Source organism: Suricata suricatta, chromosome 8, assembly GCF_006229205.1.
Source record: "Suricata suricatta isolate VVHF042 chromosome 8, meerkat_22Aug2017_6uvM2_HiC, whole genome shotgun sequence".
Lineage (NCBI taxonomy): Eukaryota > Metazoa > Chordata > Mammalia > Carnivora > Herpestidae > Suricata > Suricata suricatta.
In genome coordinates this window covers 52,882,318-52,903,424 of record NC_043707.1, presented here as the reverse complement: position 1 = coordinate 52,903,424, position 21,107 = coordinate 52,882,318, and the positions used below count along the sequence as shown (strand labels likewise).

The 21,107-nt window shown below is 36.7% G+C and overlaps 1 protein-coding gene across 1 annotated transcript in view; it reads right to left on the bottom strand.

Annotated features, from left to right (window-relative positions):
• Positions 1-3,336: 3,336 nt before the first annotated feature.
• The window catches only part of LOC115297612 (calcium-binding mitochondrial carrier protein SCaMC-1-like), a 68,273-nt gene continuing 50,502 nt past the window's right edge, over positions 3,337-21,107 (bottom strand). The window contains exons 6-8 of the mRNA XM_029945794.1: positions 17,898-18,039; positions 15,201-15,207; positions 3,337-3,634 (exon numbers count right to left, since the gene is read on the bottom strand). Coding sequence (XP_029801654.1) covers positions 3,337-3,634; positions 15,201-15,207; positions 17,898-18,039 — 447 coding nt within the window. The remainder of the gene's footprint in view (positions 3,635-15,200; positions 15,208-17,897; positions 18,040-21,107) is intronic.

Below are 21,107 nucleotides of genomic sequence, written 5' to 3'. Positions count from 1 at the left end.
ATTGGTCTGGCGCATGTCAGGACATATCCCGACCACCACCAAAATAAAGGGCAAACGATTGCATCTCATACCCACCTAAGAAGGAAACACACAGCTAAGGCCTCTTTGAGTTCTGGAGGTAACATATTTCAAAATTCAGAAAACTTCTGTGACCCATTTCTGAGGAACAAGAAAGGTTAACAGCTTCCAATGGGGGCCATAGTCAGAAAGAGCTCTTCAGCCGATCCAAGTCATGCAGCAAGCAAGCCCTGCCTCTCCGGCCACCTCTATGGTATAACAAGCATCGGAGGTAGGAAAAGATGTTGTGTGGGGTTTATAGTAAGCTCCAAAAGGAGAATTTGCAGCAGAAAACTGTAATGGTTCCGGGTACGCTATAGGGTCCTGGTAGAAACAGGGTGCTTAAATATGGGACATCAGATACCATATGGGCAGAGTTGTATATTTTGAATTGTATTCTGTCAGATTCACCGAGTCATAAATTTTGGTGATTCCAGCAGCAAATCATATGATCGAACAGTATATCTGAGATTAGGCAAAAGCAGAATCAGAGCACAAACAAGCCCCACAACATTATCCAACTTTTCACTCTCCAACTCTTTTCTACCATTGCCTCTCCCTAAACTCACACCAGTAACTACATTGGGATTCAGTTTGACCAGCTGACACAGGAGCGGAAAGGATGAGCTTGATTCATCAATGCATTTCTCAGTATGTGAATGCAAATTGGAAAAGGCTGGGTATGCACTAGTCAGCACTACTCAGGAATAATCCTGAAAGAGATCAAGGAGAGGAAATCTGCCCACTGAAATGAATTTCAAGTAGGGTACAAGATCATTCACTTTATGTAAAAAGAGAAATGGCCAGAGATGATATATATAGACTCATGGACACTGGTGAATAGCTTAATTAGATGGTCAGTGACCTGGAAACAAAAACAATTGAAAAAGAGACAAAGAGGTCTGGGGGATATGCACAAGGATGATCTATGGAAGTGGACACAAAGTAAAAATATGTTTACTTTGTATGGTCACTACCATGGAAGAGGTACGAAACAACCAAGTAGACAGAATGACCCAGCCAGACTCTATCAGACATAATGAACACCAGCGCTAACACCCTGTTATAGTGAATGGAGAGGTCATGATGGTGGAGATAGACCCCTGGGCCAAACAGCACGGGCTCCCATTTATCAAGCCAAATATAGCTACTGCTACTGCCAAATGCCCCACCTACTAGCATCAGAGAGTAATACCGAGTCACTGACATAACATCGTCCCTTCAGGAAACCCACCAGCCACTGAGCAGCAAGTCGATTACTCTGAAACTATCCCATTCTGAAAGGTGCAGTGTTTCATCTTGACACATATTTGAGGTATGTGTTTGCCTTACTTGCCTGGCATAGCCTCAGCCAACAGGGCAATCTAACAGCTAAAGAGTGTTTGATCTTTTGACATAAAATTACACATTACAATGCCTCGGTCTGAAGGTCTTATTATATGGCAAAGGGGCTGTATAAGGACTTTAAGATCTATTAGTCCTATCATATAGCACTACCTAGAGGCTGCTGGCCTGATATAGTGACAGAACAAAGCAGTGATTTTCTTCCAAGTGACAGGTTGGAGATGATACCATCCTCTAAGACACCCTTAGTGGACACCCTAAGTCAGTACTCATGCTAAGATACCTATATCCCTACCATTTGTCTCTGACTCCTACCCTGCTCTCTCAGGTTTCTTCTCTGATATTCCTTCTCAGATAAGCAGGAGCCGGAGATACTTGACAGGCTGAGGCGCAGTGTCCTGGAAACCTGGACTAAGTAGAAGGAAGTAAAGCAGAGTGGGAAGACAGGTATGAGATAAGGAGATAAAAATCAAATCAGAGCAATCTGTTCTGTTGCACAGAAGCCTTAAAAAATTTCCTGAGCCATGGGAATATTTTGGACTTCTAACACACGTCTCACCCATAGAGAAGAGAAACAAGTGGGGAGATATCTGAGGACTGTTTAGCACTAATAGAGAGAAAATATAATAATTGTTTTCTCTTGATACTTTGAAACTTTCACCCAATCAGCATTAAGTAATCAAGACTGGTCCAGAGAAGGAAGACATCTCCAATTTAGGCAAGGCACTAAATCAGTCGAGTGAAGTGTAAACCCATGGATCAAGATCTGATTCCCCCTAAGACCTTTGGTGTCCATGCAAGAGAGAGAGAGGAGCGCCTGGGTGGCTCACTCGGTTAAGAGACGCAACGCTGAGATTCTCTCTCTCCCTCTCTGACTCGCCTCCCACCCCTCCACCTTGCAAAAAGAGAGAGAGAGAGAGAGAGAGAGAGAGAGAGAGAGAGAGAGAGAGAGGGGCAGGCTCTGGGGACCGATCTGTGCCTGTCTTTGGTGCATGACCCTGAAGCATGAACCTAGGTTGGGAACATCCTAAGAAAGGAGAAAGTCTCTTGCTCACAAATTCACAAAGGCTAACACAGCCCCAGAAATTCTGTGCGGATTCGGTAAATGTTGAGTCACCAGACACCCACTAAGCACCTCCCAATGCAGGGAAGGTTCTGACCATTGTGGAAAGTGTTGTAAAAAGACTGAAAACGTGTTTCGACGGACTGGGCTGCCTTATTCTGCGTGACGGGTGAGAGGGGGCGCTCACGGAAGAGAACCCCACCCTTCCAACATGGCTCTTGGAAAGAAGCTTTGCTAAGCTCAAGTATGGCTTCACCCTCTGCCCGAGGTCTCCCCACACACTCCCGGTGCCACATTCCCTTGGTCACTCACCTTTTCCGAGTTCCGGTCAAACGAGAAGCCTCAGTTTTTCAGCCCCTCCTGGAGCTCGACGATGTCCACCAACCCGTTCCCCTCGCGGACCAGGTCCTGGAAGAGGATCTAACTGTAGCTTAAGTCATCTTCGCCTTCCTGGCAGCACCCCCCACCCGCAGCCCGAAGCCCCGGAGCCAGCGCAGCACGCCCAGCCCGCGAAGGCGGGGGCGACTCGGCAGCCTCTCCTCCCGACCTGGCTAGGGCGTCCCGCCCCGCCCCCAGCTGCGCCACCTGCCACCGCCTCGACGACGCCCGGCAGCGTGAGGCCGAGCCGTCCGCGCCGTCCGCGCCGCAGAGACGACGGCCCTACAGGGGCCCTGGGGGGCGAGCGCACCGCGCCGCGGGGGTGTCAGGTGCTGCAGGGAGGAGCTTCGGAGGACCGCCTCGTGGGAAGCCGGGCCCAGGCGGCTCGCAAGGGTCCGGACGCCCCAGAAGTTGCAAGGTGAGGCACCAAACTTGGCGACAGCCTGCAGCCAGGACCGTCCAGGGCCCACGAGCGACCCGGGAGCGAGGAAAGCTTAAGCGAGGAGGTCGCACATTCCCCAGGCGGCCTCGAAAGAGCTTCCAGGTGTTTCCCAGCGCAAACAGCGGCCTCCGCAGGTGGGTACTCTGACCTGCGCCTCGCCTGCGACAGGAGCGACTCGTGCCCTTGTGCCACCCCCTCCCCCTGGGGACGTCTCTAGAGGGCAGCCCTCCCAGGGGGCCTCCACCCTCGGCCCACTTCCGGGAGCCCCCTCTTCCTCACCTCCAACTTTCTCCTCGACCCCCTGCAGCCCCGCCCCGCCGCAGTTCCCACCATTCACCTTACAGAACTCTCTCCTCACAAAAGCCAAAGGACATTTTAAAACCTTGTCTTATTCAATGCCAGTGCTGTTTAAACACTGCCGACCACACCCTTTTCCTTTGTCTCGTGGGACACCGCACATTTCTGCCCCTCCTCAGCCTCAAGGAGCCCTAGACCTTCTAAAGTTGAGGCACTGGAGAATCGCAGTAGACAGGGTTGAGGGATTATGTAAAAACCTAGTTCTGTAATTTGTGGCACTGAAGTTTTGTGGCTTCAATCTCTGGTCACATCTTTTGAAAGTCAATGGTACAGTCTAACGACAGGCCCAGAAGAGTGTTGTAAAAAGTTTTTTTTTCCTTATAAAATTCCAAATCTTGGGCCACAGAATCAAATTCACTTGTTTCTTTAAATAATGCTCTTAGATATATTTTAAGATGTCATTTATTTCACATAACCTTTATACTATTTTGTTAAATAGTTTAGATAGTTTAGATAGCTCACCATCTAGTGTGCTCTGGGTCTGTAAACAAAACTCAAGTGCTATAATAAAGATGTGACCAAATGTCATACAATATGTATTTTTTAAATGAGTGAGTTCTAGGAATTAATAATAAAAGCTATTCATACAACTTATACAAAATATTGTAAGTGCTGACATTAATAAACATAAAAGACTTCTTTAAAAGATCATTAACTGTCAAAAGCAAATATAGTAATATATTGTGAAGCTTATAACACGTAGAAGTAAAATGTATGACAGCAATTGTAAAAATGGGAGAGAGGAGGTAGAAGCCTACTGCTAAAAAGATCTCGCATTATATGTGAAGTAGTAGAAACTTAAAAAATGTATGCGGGAAGGGGGAACTGAGTGGCTCAGTCAGTTAAGTGTCAGCTCTTGATTTAGGCTCAGGTCATGATCTTGTGGTTTATGGATTGGAACTCCACATGGGGCTCCACCCATAGCCTGCTTAGAATTCTCTCTTGCTCCCTCTCTCTGCCCCTCCTCCCCTTCATACTCACACTCTCTCTCAGAATAAAATTTTTTTAAAAAGGACTTTAGACCTTTTTATAAATAAAATAGTATAAAAATATATCCAGGACACCCCAAAGCAACCATTAAAAAAAACAAACAAGCATGGAATTGTAGCTAATAAAACAATAAAAAGAGATAGAATACTAAAAAAAATACTGTACTAATCCAAAAGACTGTGAGAGGAAAAAAAGAAAAAGAACAGTTGGGACAAACAAAACAAATAAGACGATAGCTTTAAAGTTAACTGATAGATAATTACATTAAACATAATATTCTATACACTCCATTTAAAAGGCAGAACATTAGCAAGACCTCTCTATATACTTTCTACAAAAGTGAAACATAATATACATATAGGCTAAAAGTAAAAGGGTAGATAAGGAAATACCATGTAAACGAGCATGAAGAAGCTGGCATATATTAATATCGGCCAACGAAGACTTGAAGACAAGGAAGATATTTTATAATGTTAGGAGGGTTGTTTCATCAAGATGGCATAACAACCATAATGTACATGCAGCTAATAACAAAGCTTTAAAATATCTGAAGCAAAAATGGACAGACTGCAAAGAGAAATAGATAGGTCCACTACTGGAGTCGGAAATGTCAATATGCTTCTCACAGCAATTGATGGAATAAGGAAGCAAAGTGAGTAATGGTATAAAGACTTCAATAACATGATTGACTAATTGACATTAATAGAACAGTATACCCAACAACAACAGAATACCCATTATTTTTACCTGCACATGTAGAGTTAACTGACAAAAACCATATGTCAACTAATTTGACAACCTAGGTAAAATGGGACCATTCCTTTAAAGACATACTGTGAAAGTTGACTAAAGAATAAATAGTAAATCTGAATAGCCATCCACATAAAACTAACATGAACATTCATGCTTAATGATGAACTACTAAATACTTTCTCCCACTAAGATGGGACATAAGGCAAGAATGTCCATTGTCACCTCTTTTATTCAGTGTTGTACCATATGTCTTAGTGGGTACAATGAGAAAAGAAAAAGGAAAGGCATACATATTGGCAAGTAAAACTTTTATTCCCAGATGATATGATCATTTACATAGAAAATCCTAAGGAATCTACAAAAAAAGCTACTTGTATTGATAAGTGAAATTAGGAAGGTTGCCAGAATAAGGTCAACATAAAAAGAGGAAGTAAGACAGCTTCCTTTTGCTATTTCATCTGGCATTTGGAGTTATGAATATTAGGGTTTAGACCAGTTTTTGTGCCTGGACTCAGCATTCCAATACTTACTCACCAATTTCACATGTCTTGAAGCCGATCAGTGGTGGTGGTGGCTATACCAACTTTCTGATCTATGAGTTGGAGCTATATTCAATTCATTAGTTCACAGATCATCTTTAGTTTTTCTACAACGGACTAGATAGTTAAATATTTGAGGCTTTATAAACCACATATGGTTGCTGTTTATTAATTTTTGTTTGTTTTTACTGCACTAACCATGAAAGGAAACTGAGAAATTGGACCTCATCAACCTTTAAAACATATGTTCATCAAAAAAGAAATTAAGATAGTTGATATTCAATTAATTCCCAGACTTAAAAAGTTATTCATAATACATAAAGCTAACAAATGACTCCTATGCAGAATTTTTAAGAACTCCCACAAATCAGTAAGAAAAAGGGAAACAACCCAATTAAAAATTTAGCAACTAGAAAAAATACTTGAATAGGCACTTCACAAGAAAGAATATCCAATGGCTTCTTAATTTATGTTAACAAGGGTGGGTATGTTTTTAGTTAACTGGATTCCAGAGGCTGTTGCTATGTTTTTAACTCTTGAAAGTCTGTGGTTAAGATAAATATTAAATAGGAATTTATTGCTCTAATAATAACAGATTGACCTCTCTGTTTTCTAAAATGTAAAAGTACTTGTTCAAGCTTCTTTGTTTCTTTAATAATTCAGAAAAAACCTTTGGAATTTCCTCCATCCTTTCTTCATAAAGGTATAAAAATCTATAACATGGTTGAATATTTATTAAAATAGTTTTAAGAATCCATTTCTCATTTGAATTAACTGCCCACCAGAAGATTAGATAAGTATACTTCCTTACATTTATGTATGTGATGGAATACCACATAGGAATAAATATGAAATAAAGCTAATAGATAAATCTAACAGTGTTCAGTTAAAAGCAAGTTTTAAAAGATATATGCAAAATATAGGTATGAAAATTTATGAATATATATGCATGTTGAAAAAATTTTAAATGTGCGTAAGGATGAAACACCCCAGCTTCAGGATAAAGATTACTTCTCAGGAGTGAAGAAAAGGAAAGGTAGTGTTTGAAGCAAAAACGTAGTGTCTGAAGTCAAATAGTATGGTGAGTGTATGACTGATTTATTTCTTTGTGAAATGCTACGTATTTAATTTTTAATATATGTATGTAACTGTATATCTATATATGTTTAGTGATATTTATAAAGACAGAACCAGTTTACTCTTTTTTCAGTCAAACTGGCAGAAACTGGTCATGGAAGCATTTAATGAATGATAGAGATTAATTCAGTAATTACTGTTCCCATCCCAAATATCCATGATTTTATATTACTTTCAGAAATAGTTCACAATTTAAAATGATGTTTGCAGGGCTCCTGTGTGGCTCAGTTGGTTAAGTGTAACACTCTTGACTTTGGCTCAGGTCATGATTTCGCAGTTTGTGGGTTCAAGTCCCATGTTGGGCACTACGCTGACACTGTGGGGCCTCTTTGGGATTCTCTCTCTTTCCCTCTCTGTCTGCCCCTTCCCTGCTGGCATACTTGCTCTCTCTTTCTCAAAATAAATACATTTTTAAAAGCTTAAAAAAAAACCATAAAATTTTGTTTGGATATATGTGTCCAGGACAAAGAAAGTAAGTCAAAATTCTATTTAACACAGACCTAGTCCCAAAAATCAAGGAAATTCATAGATGCAAGTCAAGATTTCTGAGGGATTTGTAGCTATGGTATTCTTTAATTAAATGATGAGTTTGGAATTGCTTCTAGTTTATCTTATTAGAAATAAGAGAAAGAGGAGTTCTTCGTCTTCTATGTATCAATTAGGAAGGCAACACATGTATTATATAACACCTATCACATTGTAGGTACTTGAATATTTAACTATAATTAACATTTTACATCTCTGTATACCCCTCTCCAACTCTGATGCCTAAAAAAATTGTGAGTAGACATACGTATATATGTATGTGTGTATCATATTTGTGTGTGTGTGTATGTGTGTGTGTGTGTGTGTGGGTGTGTGGCAGGTTGGTATATATATATACATGTATACATACAAATATTTATTGTCTTTTTGGTTGACTAGAATAAAGCACGTGACTGCCTGTAGAACATCTGTTGTGCACAGAGGAGACTTTAAAATTTTTCCCCTTGCTCCCTTAGCTTATTAGAAGCCAATTCAAAGAATTGTTGAATCTTAGGAAAGGTAGAGCCACACTTCTAATTTACAGGCATTTTTCTCCATTACTCCTTCTTGCCTCTGCAGACCACTTTGCCCATGGGATCAAACCTATTTGGTCCACCCTGGGATTATACTTTTTTCATGTCCATATATAAACTTTGATATATTAATTGATTTGTATATAGAAATAGTTCTGTCTTTATTAACAAAATAAGAGGAAAAAACATAAACCCCCTATGCAAAGCACATAACAACAATTCCAATTTGCATGCCACATTGCTATTCACAAATTATATTCTAAAAAATAGAGGACAAAATAAATGGCAGAATACTTTAAATGGATTCAATGGATCTGATGCATTGAGGCATTCAAAGTATTTTGCCAGTATGTAGTTATCCTAAGTCAATACCTGATCTTTATAATCTATAGAATTATTGAGGGGTCTGGCTTGCCATTTATTTTTTCCTCCCTACTTTAGAATAAAAGTTCATGTAAAAAATTTAATTTCTAATTGTTTTTAGTAACAAAGTATGGTAACAGACTAATTTTATGTGAGGCATTTGCTTTATTTTAATCTCTTTTTATGTGATCTTTAGGAGTTGAGTTATAAATTAATTAGAATCCTTATATTAATGAATCCTACTATGAAAAAAAATGGGAATCCAACTGGAAATTTGGCTTGGTTTTGTCACTCAAACATATATTACTTGTATATTTATATTATTTTGAATCTTAGGAAATTTAACTTAACACTTTAATTCCTATCCTAAGGAAGTTAAATTCAGCTAATTTCACAGAATTATGCCATTTCATGACAGAAAAAGACCAGATGAATTATTCTTTTGAGTTTCAACACTCTTTACAGTGAGTGCAAATTTTAACTAAATTTTTATAACCTTGGTAAGTAAGACATAACTCCAAATATTAGAGTAACTGAAAAATCCATAAGCTATAAAATGACAGAAATATCTTTGTCCTAAAAAATACTTGAAATGAAAGCTAGCCCAATCTACTTACTCATTATTGTCTATAATATAAATTTTATCGTTTATTTTATTTTATTTTTAGATTTTTCAAACTGGTTTATCATCTGTCATCTCCTTTTTTAAATTAAAGAATTTATAAGTTTTTATTGAAGTATAATTAACATAAAACATTGCCTAAGTTAAAGGCATACAACATGTTGATTTCATACATTTATATATTGCAATATGATTACTACTAAAGTATTACCTAACAGCCCTATCACATCGTATAACTATCACTTCTTTTTTGTGGTGAATACAAGTAAGATCTAGTCTCTTAGAAACTTTGAAGTTTATACTACAACATTGTTGACTATAATCTCTGTAAAAGATTAAGTCTTCAGGATAAATTATATAACATATATCTCACTAAACTGCAATTTTAGAGCCAATACAATTATTAAATCCTTACTTATTTATTTATTTTGAGAGAGGTGGGAGAGGAGGGGCAGAGAGAGAGGAAGAGAGAGAGCATACCAAGCAGGTTCTAGTTCAGTGCAGAGCCCAATGTGGGGCTCAATCTCATGACCATAAGATCATGACCTGAGCTGAAATTAAGAGATGCCTAACTGACTGAGCCACCCAGGTGCCCCTACAATTTTTTAAATGTAGTTATATATACATACAATCTTAAATATCTTTGACCTATTCTCTCTCGACTTAGGTTGAAAAGATAAAGGCAAATATGCAACATGGATGGACCCAGAGGGTATTATGCCAAGTGAAATAAGTCAGATGGAGAAAGACAAATACCATCTGATTTCTCTATATGTGGAATCTAAAAAAACAAATGAATAAGCAAATAAACAAAAAGGAGAATCATACCCATAAATACAGAGAATAAACTGATGGCAGCCAGAGGGGAGATGGTGGGTGCATGGCTGGTGGGGACTTGTAGATACAGGCTTCCAGTTATGGAATGAATAAGTCACAGGAATAAAAGGTACTGCATAGGGAATATAGTCAATGATATTGTAATAGCATCATGTGGTGATAGATCGAAGCTACACTTGTGGTAAGCAGGATGTAACAGTATATGTCAACTACACATCAACAAAAAATAAATTAGGGTTGTGAAATCTAGGCCCACGTTGGGCTCTGAACTGAGTATGGAGCCTTTTTAAGATTCTCTCTTCCTCTCCCTCTCTCCCACTCACGCTCTCTTTCTCAAAAATTAAGAATAAAAATTAAATTTTGAAAGCGCCCGGGTGGCTCAATTGGTTAAGCATAGGACTTCAACTCAGGTCATGACCTTGAGGCTTGTGAGTTCAAGCCCCACATGGGGCTCTGTGCTGGCAGCTCAGATCCTGGAGCCTGCTTAAGTGTCTGAGCCACCCAGGCACCCCTTAATTTTTTAAAAAGAGGCAAAATATAAAAATTCCAAAGGAAAAATAAAAATACTATTCATTCTTCATATAAGTTTAAGATTTCAAAGCAAAATTCTGGTTAGCCTTTCTTTATTCTTTAAGAATGGAGTTTAAATGCACAGTATAAAGGATAGAAAAAATATATATAAATTTAGTATAAAAGATAGAAAAATACAGGAACGCTTTGTTTTAACACAGATTTAAAAACAAGGGTTCTCAATTTTTTCTGACTTACTTTGCTCACATTGATGACTTTGTTCCAATTTTTGGCAATGTTAAGAACCAAGAGTAAGTTAAAAAGGTCTGTATCCACAAATGAGAATGTTCAGGAAGTGAGCAATAAGTCACAAGTATTCCATTAATAACACTGGTAGGAGACTGCAGTGTTCTGATGCCATGTAATTCTGTTTAAAATATTACTATTTTGTTTATTTAGACAAAGAAAAGGGGCTCAAACACCACTGTTTCTCTCATATTTATAATTTTAAATGCATAGGTTTCCTTTTAATGCTTTCAGATTTAAAATATATATGCAAAGCAACATTAGGTTTTTAAAATAGAAAATGCTGAAAAGCTTCAAAATATTCCAATTTTGTTCTCTCACATAAAAATATATTAGGTTAATATAATTAGGTTATATTAAGTAATAGAAATTGCATTTTTATCCACTTTAATACAAATTCCTGGTGAGTATTCATTAAAATTTAGATAAGTTTAAATAGATCTTAGGAATATTAAAGATTTTGATTTATAAAGAATTTAATAAACTATAATTCTGGCTTATAAAATATTAAAATTCAATATTTAAGTCTGATTTGCATGTTTATCTTTTTGGAGGATAGATACAGCATCTTTTCATGCAGACCTATAGTAATTTAAGAAGAAAGCCAAAACATTTCCATGCTTATAAATAAATGTACATAAAATGGCCATTCATGATTTCATTTCTACTCTATTTCCAAGAGTGGTTTTATTGATTCATAAACCATACAATTTATGCATATTGAAGGAAGCAACTTTAAGAAATTTGGAGTCATGCCTCTGAAAAATGTTGTCACTCCATTGCTTTTATAAATTTGATTAAAGATGCCAATCATATTTAGCTGTGGGACTCCCATTATGCCTAGAAAATGAAAGGGAAAGAAAAAGCCTAATTAATTTGATATTTGGCTTTTTGCAAACAGTAACTAAAGTAAAAACATATGTTAAAACAGATAACAAAATATAATTACTTAAATTCTTTCACAAGCACTCCCAAGGGAACATCTCTGGTTCATCATAGTATATCATCAGGGACTCTAATGAACTGTTTGATGTTCATCTCTATTTAATTTTCTTTCCTTTAGGAACAAATTCTGTCCACTAGTGGTGAAATTTCCTTTTAATTATTGTAGACATAATTTTTAAAACTGTCTAGACATATATAGGTACCTTTATGTAACATCTTGTGTCTTAAGGATACTCAAACTCAGAAACAAACTCAAATATGTTTCATTTAGTATTTCTTTTCTCAGGGAATGGCTCCACCATTCATCTAGCTGTTGAAAGGAATCCATATTTCCCTCATCTTACATGTCCAAACCATTACCCACAAGTTTTACCCTCTAAATATCTCTCACATCCATGCGTTTACCTACAAGTCCACAGCCATGCCCCCATTCTTCAAACTACCATCATCTCTAGCCTAGAGTCTGCAATGGCCTTTTACCATAATCACCTCTTTCATTTTCTTCTCCATAACTTTAACCAGCGAGAACTTTTAATAATGCAACTCTGATTATGTTACTCTCCTGTTTCAGTAATTCCCCATTACCTTTAAATACAGTATGGTCTGGCCTGTTTCTTCCTGCCACCTTACTTGTACTATTCCCTTGCTTTCTGCACTCCAGTCATATGGGCCACTTTCCAGTTTCTCAGATGTCCCAAATTTCTTCCCTCTTAAGGCTAGTTGCATACGCTTTTCCCTTTGCCTGAAAGTCACTCCCCCAACTTTTGACTATTTAACCCCATCTCAGCCTTCAGTTCTCAGTTCAAGCAACACTTCCCCAAGAAAGTCTTCCAAAACTGCTTCAGCTCCTCCAATGATAGTATTTAGAGCTTATCACAGTTTATGTATTTGTGTAAATATTTAATTAATAAATATCTTCCCTACTGGATTGTCAATTCCATGAGAGCAGAGACCAGTGTCTTTTTGCTTACTCAAACCCCACATGCTTGGAACATTGCATAGTGCCTGATGACTTTCTCAAGTTCTTTAGCTAATCCCTAATCACTGTATCATGTTCTCAAAACTGACATAGCTAAATTGAGTAAAAAGCAACAGAAAGTTGAAAATTTTATTGATATATTTCTTCCCTCCATCCTTCCCCATCCAAAATAAAATAATTCCTTTGAAATTTAGATAAATTTCCTTGAAATTTTAGAAAATATTTATTCACCATGGAATTTCTTGGAGAATGTTCTGTTACTACATTCTTTTATTTTGCCTTTTATGTTTTAGTAGAAACTAATAACATTGCTCTTAATTTTTATAATTTTGTAAAAGAATATGGAACATGCTTACTTATTTTTTAATGTCGAACCTATATTCTCCATTGATTGCCCCCACCTCATTGTTATGAAAATTGTAAACTACAGAAAGAATAGTACAATGAGTATTTGTATACTTACTACCTAGTTTTAAATTTTGCATTTTGCTGTACCTAGTTTTTGTCTTTTTCCTCTTTTCTCTTTACATACATATAAATATGTGTTTATATGTGGGTATGAATGTATGAACTCTGAAGGTAGTTACAATCACCATGAATACTGCAGCCTTAAATACATCAACATAGCTTAAAAATAAGATTAATCTACATAGTACAAATCATAATTATGCCTTAGAAAATTAAAAATAATTCTGTATCTCACCACATACCTTCTTATTAAAATTAAGATTGCCCCAGTTGTCCTGAAAATGTCACTTAGAGTTGAGTTTGTTTTTTTACAAACTAAAATCTAAACAAAATTTACTCATTGTACTAATTTAGTTTCTTTAGTTTCCTAATCAAGACTAGTATCAGTCATTCCCCAACAACCACCATCTTTTCTGTGACAGTGGCTGTTTGAATAGCCCAGGCCAATTTTTTTATGGAATATCCTACAGTCTAGATTTGTCTTGATTCATTCTTAATAGTATCATTAACCTTGTCCCTTGATCCTCTGTATTTCCATTAGGTCTAAAAGCATTCCCACATGCCACTAAAATATTTTGGGCAAGAGTACTTCATAGCAGATGCTATGCACTTCATTTTACATTACATCAAGAGGCACATTATATCAGAGGTGGGGTTTTTTTATTTTTTATTTTACTGTTACTAATACTGAATTTGGTCAATTAGTTGCAATAGTGACCACACATTCTCTCCATCATGAAGGTATGTTTTCCTCTTTGCAATTAGTGAGAAATCTGATGGACGATACTTTGGCATCATGTGAATCTATTATCCCCCAACTCCCTTTAACTTAATAGCTTCAGTATCTGCTGATGATCCTAGGACTCAGATATTGATTTTGAAATATCATTATCCTGTGTATTAAAAGGAAAAATAGGGGCACCTGGGTGGCTCAGTCAGTTAAGCATCCAACATTAGCTCGGGCCATGATATCGCAGTTCATGGCTCTGTGCTGACAGCTCAGAGCCTGGAACCTGCTTCAGATTCTGTGTCTCCCTCTCTCTGTCCCTTCCCCACTCACACACTCTTTCTCTCAAAAATAAATAAACATTAAAAAAATTAACGCAAAAATAGTTGACTACAAACTTGAGGGCAGAGGAAGTATAAGTGACCATGAGACATCATTAAAAAAAAAAAAGAGCTCAGAAATAAATGTGGAGTTGTCAAAAGAACAAAAGAGGATTTTCATTTTTTTATTATGGCAGAGTAGTTTGTGTAAGACTAGTCCTACAAATAAAAATAACTATTAAAATATGAAAAAAAGTACATGAAGCTATTGTTTAAGAGTAATCAATGCAAGTAAGACTAGGTAGGATTCCTGAGAGAAGGAAAGAACAGAGGTAAGCACTACATTTCACTCTGTTTGGTTTGTTGTTGTTGTTTTTTAACCTTAGGCCATTTGGCAATTTTCAGACTGAGAGAATAAGATCCAAGCAGGAAAGAGGAGTGTTACTGAATTGAGGACAAACATTGGAGTTTGAGGATGCCAGTTTGCTGGATTCTTGAGCAAAATCCTGAAATAGAGGTAATACTAGTGAAGTGAGTCCAAAAGCCTCAATTTTCTCTTGAGGCATTGCCATCTCTAAAACTATACTAAATGAAATGTCAAGAACACCAGAGGAAAAGAGCTAACAGTCTGGGAAAGGATTTTAGCAGTAACACAATGCTTGATCATAAAGGTTGGAGTTCAAGCCCAAGATGGTGAGATAACCACTTAGGCTTTCAGAGAATACTCACGAAACTTACAGTCTAGGGATAAGGACCATCCTCTAAGAGTGAGTACCTTGGATAGAGGCCAAAGCTGAAATACATCATCCCTGACAAATCTAAAACCAACCTTCAATAGATTTAGGTTGCTCTGCCTATATAGTAACTACCTAACAGAAGAAAAGTTACCCCTGTATAAAAATAACATCATCCAGAGTCTACAGTTTTTCATACAAAATGCTCATCTTCACATCTAAAATAGTGAAGCATGGTAAATAAATACATTTTAAAAACAGGATCAAATACCTGAAACCTAGCGAGAAAAATAACAAAACAGGTATTCATACATTAAATTTAAAATAACCGTAATTAATGTTTAAGAAATTAGAGAAAAATATGGAGACTTTCACAAGACACCTAGAATCTTTTTTTCTAAGAATAAGAGTGTAAAGTCAAACTGAAAAAATACTAAAGTTAAGACAGCCATGTATGGGTTCAACAACAAATTCGGTAAAGCAAAACATAAGATTAGTGAACTCAAGAAGATAGATACAGTAAGAAAAAGCATACATGTTGAAGCCAGAGATGAGGAAAAAAGGAACATAAAATACAGAAAGCAACATAATAGGTGAATATGACATGAAGAACAGATCTAACAGGCATGTGAATGGAATGTCAGAAGAAGAAAGAGACAATGGAACAGAGCAGTATTTGAAGAAATTTTGGCTGGGAAGTTTCCCAATAATAACAAAGCCATCAAACCACAGATTTTAAAACCAGGAGAAGGAAAAGCAGAAAGCAAACCTTTTAGGTACGTCCAAACTGCCTAAATTCAAAGACAGAAAGAAAAATCTTAAAAAGCATGGGATTGGCGGGGGAGGAAGACAATACCTTAAAACGGCACAACAAAACTGTTAGCTAACTTGTCAACAAAAATAGTGGAACTCATAAGACATTGGAATAATACCTTTTACTATGCGATAAAAAGAAACAAAAGCTGAGAGAATCTGTTGCTAGTAGACCTTTCATTGAAGAAAGAATCTTAAATGGAATTCTTTAACTAGAGGAATAATGATCCCAGGTGAAAGCAAGGAAAAATCTGGAAGTAAAACAGACAAAAAGAGAATAAAATATAGTCTTAATCAAAATCTCAGGTGTGGTATTTAACAAGATGGTTTTAAAATTCATGTAAAAATGCAAAGAACCAAGAATTACCAAGACAATCTTAAAGAGCAACAACACTGAAGAACTTAGAATACTCGATATGAAAACTTTGTACAAAGCTACAATAGTTAAGACAGTATACTTACTAGTATAAGGACTAACAAGTAGTCCACTGAATTGTGCCAAATTCATATCTATATGAGAAAAAAAATGAATTTTGACCTCCTACCTCTAACTATAAATACACAGAAACTATCCTAAGTAGGTTGTAGATCTAGATATGAAAAAATAAGACCATAAATTTTCTCAAAGGCAAAAGAAAAATTTTGTGATCTTGGGTAGGCAAAGATTTTTTAAGCAGAATGCCAAAAAAGAAGATTGGTCATTTGGGCTTCATTAAACTTAAGATCTTCTGTTCATCAAAAGATACCATTAAAAACTGAAAGTACAAGCCACAAACTTCAAGAAGATTTTTCAATATACAAATTTGATAAAGGACTTGCATCTAGAAGTCCTACAAATCAGGGGGGGGAATAAACTAATTGTTTAATGGTCAAGTCTCTTGATCAAGCACTGTATGGAAGAATATACCCAAATGGTAAAATGAATGTTAAAGGTATGCAACATTATTACTCATGAAAAATGAAAGTTAAAGCCAGTGAGATTTTATTGCACACCTATCATTAAATTAAAAGACTGACAATAACAAGTGTTAACAAAGATGTAGAGCAACTGAAAGTCTTATACATTGCTATTATAGGATAAATTGGGAAACCAATTTGGCAATATTTACTAAAGTGAATGTGCATTTACCCTATCACTCAACAAGTCTTCTCTTGCTGTACCTATACACATCTCAAAGAGATAAGTTCTTATGTTTTCCATAGTGTAGTAGAGAACTGCACTTCACTTCATAATGGATATAAATGTCAAATCACTGTGTTGTACACCCAAAACTAATGTAATATTGTATGTCAACTATACCCCAATTTAAAAAATAAATTTAAATAAAACTTAAAATACCACAATGATAAAGTGTGGTATTCATTTAATGAAATACTACACACAAAAGAAAACAATTACATGCAACAACATAGATGACTCTCCAAGACAGTACATAGTTTTCAAGAAAAGGCAAACTAATCAATGGTGTTAAAAGAATAATTACCTTAGGATGGGGTGTTTATTGATTGGGTAGAGCATAAAGAAGCTTTCTGAGGTGCTGGAAATGTACTATCTAGTTGATCTAGTTGGTAGTTTCATGGGTGCATATACAGTAAAACCTTGGTCTGAGAGCTTAATTCATTCTGCAAACGGGCTTGTAATCCAAAGCACTCATATATGAAAGTGGATTTCAAGAACCATTGGCTCTGTTGTGATCATGTGATGTTCAATATCATGTTCTACTTATATTGCAAGACATCACTCACTTATCAAGTTAAAATTTATTAGAAATCCTTGCTCATCTTGCAGAACACTTGCAGAACAAGTTACAATCCAACGTTTTACTGTATTTGTAAATAAAGAGAATCTTTTCTGAATTCAATAAATACTTTTTCCTAATAATCAGCAGGTATTTTATTGAGTTTTTAAGTGAAATAGAATCCCTGCATCTCATCTTGCAAAAGACTTTTAACAGTCATTTAGATAAACATCTAAATCATTATCACAATTTTGTGAACTCTAGTTTTGTCTTTTTAAAAGAGGCAGCACTGAATAATGGAAATGTAGAGGATTCTTAGACATTCTTTGGAGCAGAAAGTTAAAAAAAAAAAAAAGAAGAAGAAGTTCCTAAATCACAGAACTTTTTACATGGCCACCTTTCCCACAAAAACTCACCTTGAACCTGCATGCGAGTTCTCACTAGGTGCAGGGGGTAGCTGACAAACTGACCACAAAAGTTAGAAAACGCATTACATCCAATCAAAGTCAGCAATCCGGGGACTTCTGCATTAGTCTTTAGCCAATAAGTCTTCAAAATCTGACAGAGAACAAAGAAATAATGCACTTTGACAACTATTAAAGAAGAACCAAAATATGGTAATATGCTAATAAGGTATGCTAGTATCTTGTCACTATAGGCAAACACTCTTGTCTATCTTTGACATTACATTATAGCAAAGAATATAAAATGCAGAATGCAGTATTCCAGCATAAAGTAGTAAGAGCCATAGGACATTTTTCAACTGCCTATTTTTAATGTAATTAAAGTTAATAAAGCCCCCCTCAATATTTCCAGGACTCAGATTACCTAAATATTACCTCTCTTCTGAAGCACCATCCCAGCAATTAGTATTATCCAGAGGTGTACAACCAGAGATCAGAGAACCTTAGTGATTGGAACTCATTATCCTCTCTGGACTTTCAGAGCCCTGGTGGCCTGATCTTTAGGGAAACTTATCGTGTCAAACTGTATTTCTTCTAACACCAACATTTTTGTTTCAAGACTCCTTTACACTCTTAAAAGTTATTGAGAACACCAAAAAGGTTTTGTTTCTATGGGTTATGTCTATCAAGATTATCATGTTAGGTATTAAGATAAACGTTATAAAACAAGAATACATTAAATAGCCATAAGAACAATGATATCATCACAAATCATACAGCTTTTGAAAAATTCTCTGCTCACAAGAGAATGAGAGTGACAAAGGTAAATGGTGAGTTCATGTTATGAAAATAGTTTAGACTTCAAGAACCTTCAGAAAGAACCTCAGGATCCCACCACCAGTCCACACTATATTTTAGATGACTAGTTAAATGGTTTTTGAAATATCAATGTAATCATTCTAATCTAAAGGTGAAAAACAATATCACTGACTGCTTGTAGAGGGCTGAATTACATACATCACAAAAAATGTATATGTTGAAGCCCTAACCCTCAGACATAAGAATGTAACCATATTTTGATTAGGTCTTTAAAAAGCTAATTAAGTAAAAATGAGATCTTTATGGTTATTTTTTTAATTTTTTAAGTGTTTGTTCATTTTTTGAAAGAGAGAGAGAGACAGAGCATAAGCAGGGAAGGGGCAGAGAGTGAGGAAGACACAGAATCCAAAGCAGACTCCAGGCTCTGAGCTGTCAGCACAGAGCCCGGCAGGGCTTGAACCCACAAATGCAAGATCATGACTTGAGCCGACTGAGCCACCCAGGAGCCCCTAAAAGGAGGTCTTTAGAGTGGGGCCTATTCTGGTATTACAGGTATCCTTTTAGGAGGGGAGATTCGGATACAGACACGTATGCACATAGAGGAAAGACCATGTGAGGACGTAATGAGAAAGGGACCAACTGCGGGGCAGAGAGGAGTCTCAGAAGAACCAAACTGATGAAATCTTTAAGTTGAATTTCAAGCCTCCAGAACTGTGAGAAAATAAACTGCCATTGTTTAAGCCACCCAGTATGTGGTATTTTATTATGGCAGTTCTAACAAATGAATGCACTGCTTTTAAGGCCTTTCCTCATTTAATGCTTCCCACATTTGACTAATTGTCAGATTAATTTAGGATTTTTACATAACTTTTCAAATGCAGGTCAAAGATTAGGAAGCAAATCATGGTAGATTAAGAAAGAATAAACAAAGAGGATATAAAGTTTAGATGATATTTCACATCCTTTGAAAGTAAAGGAATGAGAAATTGATAGCAGTCACTAGTGATGGAGGAAGAGTTAGAAATTTTGTATTTTGTTTAGGTTTTTGTTGTATTTGGGGATTTTTTAAGTTTATTTCTTTTCAGGGTGCCTGGATGGCTCAGTCGGTTAAGTGTCCGACTTCAGCTCAGGTCATGATCTCACAGTTCGTGGATTCAAGCCCCACATCAGGTTCTGTGCTGACAGCTCAGAGCCTGGAGCCTGTCTTCAGATTCTGTGTCTCCCTCTCTCTCCGACCCTCCCCTGCTCATGCTGTCTCTCTCTCTCTCAAAAATAAATAAAACATTTAAAAATTTTTAAGTTTATTTATTTTCTCACATAGAAATCATGAGCAGGGGAGGGGCAGAGGAAGAGAGAGAGAGAGAGAGAGAGAGAGAGAATTCCAAGCAGGCTCACACTGTCAGCACAGCCCAATGTGGGGCTCAAACTCAAGAACTGTGAGATCATGACCTGAGCCTGAGATCATGACCTGACCCAAAGTCAGATGCTTAACTGACTGAGCTACCCAGGCAACCCAAGATTTTTGTTGTACTTTGAAAAAGAGATTCGAAGTTACCCAAATATTGAAGGAGAATACTAATGGAGAAAGGACCTGGATCAAGAGCCAGTGTAGAACAGCCTCACTAAAAGAGATATGATCTCTGAGATGTAATTGATAATAATGATATCTCTCACTTATGTAGGACTTAGCACATGTTGGGGCAGACCTGGCCATTTCACATATAATATAATTAATATAATTCTGTAGTCTTTTTAAAAATCCATGACATAGATTTTATTATTATTCTACAATTCCTTTTATTTTTTCTCCCTTCATCACGTTGGTAGGACTGAACCCACTATGCCTATTCCAGGTCTGCTCCCATGCAGCTAAACATGACTGAGAAAACACACACACATGCTGATTGGTCTCAGGTTAAATTCATGATTATAAAATCTTAAGTGCATCTTTACTTTCTCCCTGAAATGATACCATATTTCCCTTGACCATTTACTCTCCCAACATTCAAGATCATTATTTCAAGGGGACAACTACATTTTTCATTGCCCTAAAACTTCTGACACTAGATGATCTTAAAGTTCATATGAAAATGCAAGGGACCCTAAACAATGCTTAGAAAAGAAGAACAAGGTTAGATGACTCACACTTTATGATTTTAAAACTTACTAAAGAGCTACAGCAACCAAGACAGTATGATACATAAGAATAGATATACAGATCAATGGAGTAAAACTGAAGAGTACAGAAATAAACCCGTTCATTTATGGCAAATTGATTCAACAAGGATCCAAGACAATCCAGTGGGGAAGAATAGCCTTTTCAACAACTGCAAAGTTTCCAGCTGGCTCTTTCCAGTTGAGACAAAAGATACCCACTTGTGAAAGAATGAAGTTGGATGCCTG